We start from the raw sequence: 893 nt of genomic DNA, 5'->3' as shown, positions 1-893 counted from the left end.
AAATGTTTGTTTTTTTATATGGGGAAAAAATTTTTTTTTTTTTTTTTTTCCCCCCCCCCCCCCCCCCAAAAAAAAAAAAAAAAAAAAAAAAAAAAAACTTACGCAAAGGTCTGCGATACATCAACAGCTCGGGTATTTCCCTCCTCAGATCCGAGCTTAAAAGCGAGAAGAGTTCATCTTTGGAGATGTCGTTGTTCTGCAGGATTTTAAAAACAAAACAAAAGTCAATTTCTACCACGCATCTTTGCATCGTTTTAAACAGATAGCTTAATTTGAAAGTTTTACAACAATAAAAAAGATGTCCCTCCCTCCCTCTCTCTCTCTCTCACCTCGATGTACCTGCAGTCTCCCTTGAGGACGGACAGACACAACAGCAGAAAGAAGAGCTGCTCCCGGAAAGTGCGCTCCATAACACGCATGTGAGATTCACCTGGAGTAAAGTTGGGAGAGGTCTGAGCTGCTTTGCGGTCAGCACTGCCTTTTTTTTTGTTTTATATACTCATCCAATCCGCCACGGAGGGAGTCACGGGGGTGAAGGGGGGTGGCCGTCACCCACCGCCTCCTTTCTTGACCAATTGTGTGGATGTGACGAGGGGAGCGTGAAGAGAGATAAGAACCGGAGGAGAAGATGGGCAGCTGATGCCAAGAGGCAGCCAGCAGATACATCACATCTTATCTTCCCTCAGTCTGCCTCGCCGTCCTTCCTCTCTGTTGATTTTAGCACTTGATGTGCTTGAATGGTATTTCATCCTAAGTATTGCAATCCATCTTTCAGTGAAGCTGTATGATGAAGTTGTTTTTTTTCTTTTTCTTCTGAATATTGACCTTTTTCGCATTTTAAAAACACAGTCCTCAAAAATATTTTCAGATTTTGAAAGTTGGACCAAAATAAA

General features: G+C 42.3%; 1 protein-coding gene across 1 annotated transcript in view; it reads right to left on the bottom strand.

The window, feature by feature from the left end:
• The window catches only part of crhbp (corticotropin releasing hormone binding protein), an 8,649-nt gene extending 8,161 nt beyond the window's left edge, over positions 1-488 (bottom strand). The window contains exons 1-2 of the mRNA XM_015040281.1: positions 330-488; positions 103-196 (exon numbers count right to left, since the gene is read on the bottom strand). Of these exons, the coding sequence (XP_014895767.1) occupies positions 103-196; positions 330-419 (184 nt within the window). The 5' untranslated portion in view covers positions 420-488. The remainder of the gene's footprint in view (positions 1-102; positions 197-329) is intronic.
• Between the last annotated feature and the right edge of the window lie 405 nt (positions 489-893).

Source organism: Poecilia latipinna, unplaced genomic scaffold (assembly GCF_001443285.1).
Source record: "Poecilia latipinna isolate Pla-1442-1.1 unplaced genomic scaffold, P_latipinna-1.0 Scaffold503, whole genome shotgun sequence".
NCBI lineage: Eukaryota > Metazoa > Chordata > Actinopteri > Cyprinodontiformes > Poeciliidae > Poecilia > Poecilia latipinna.
Note: the sequence above shows the minus strand (reverse complement) of the source record. Positions and strands in the feature narration are given on the sequence as shown.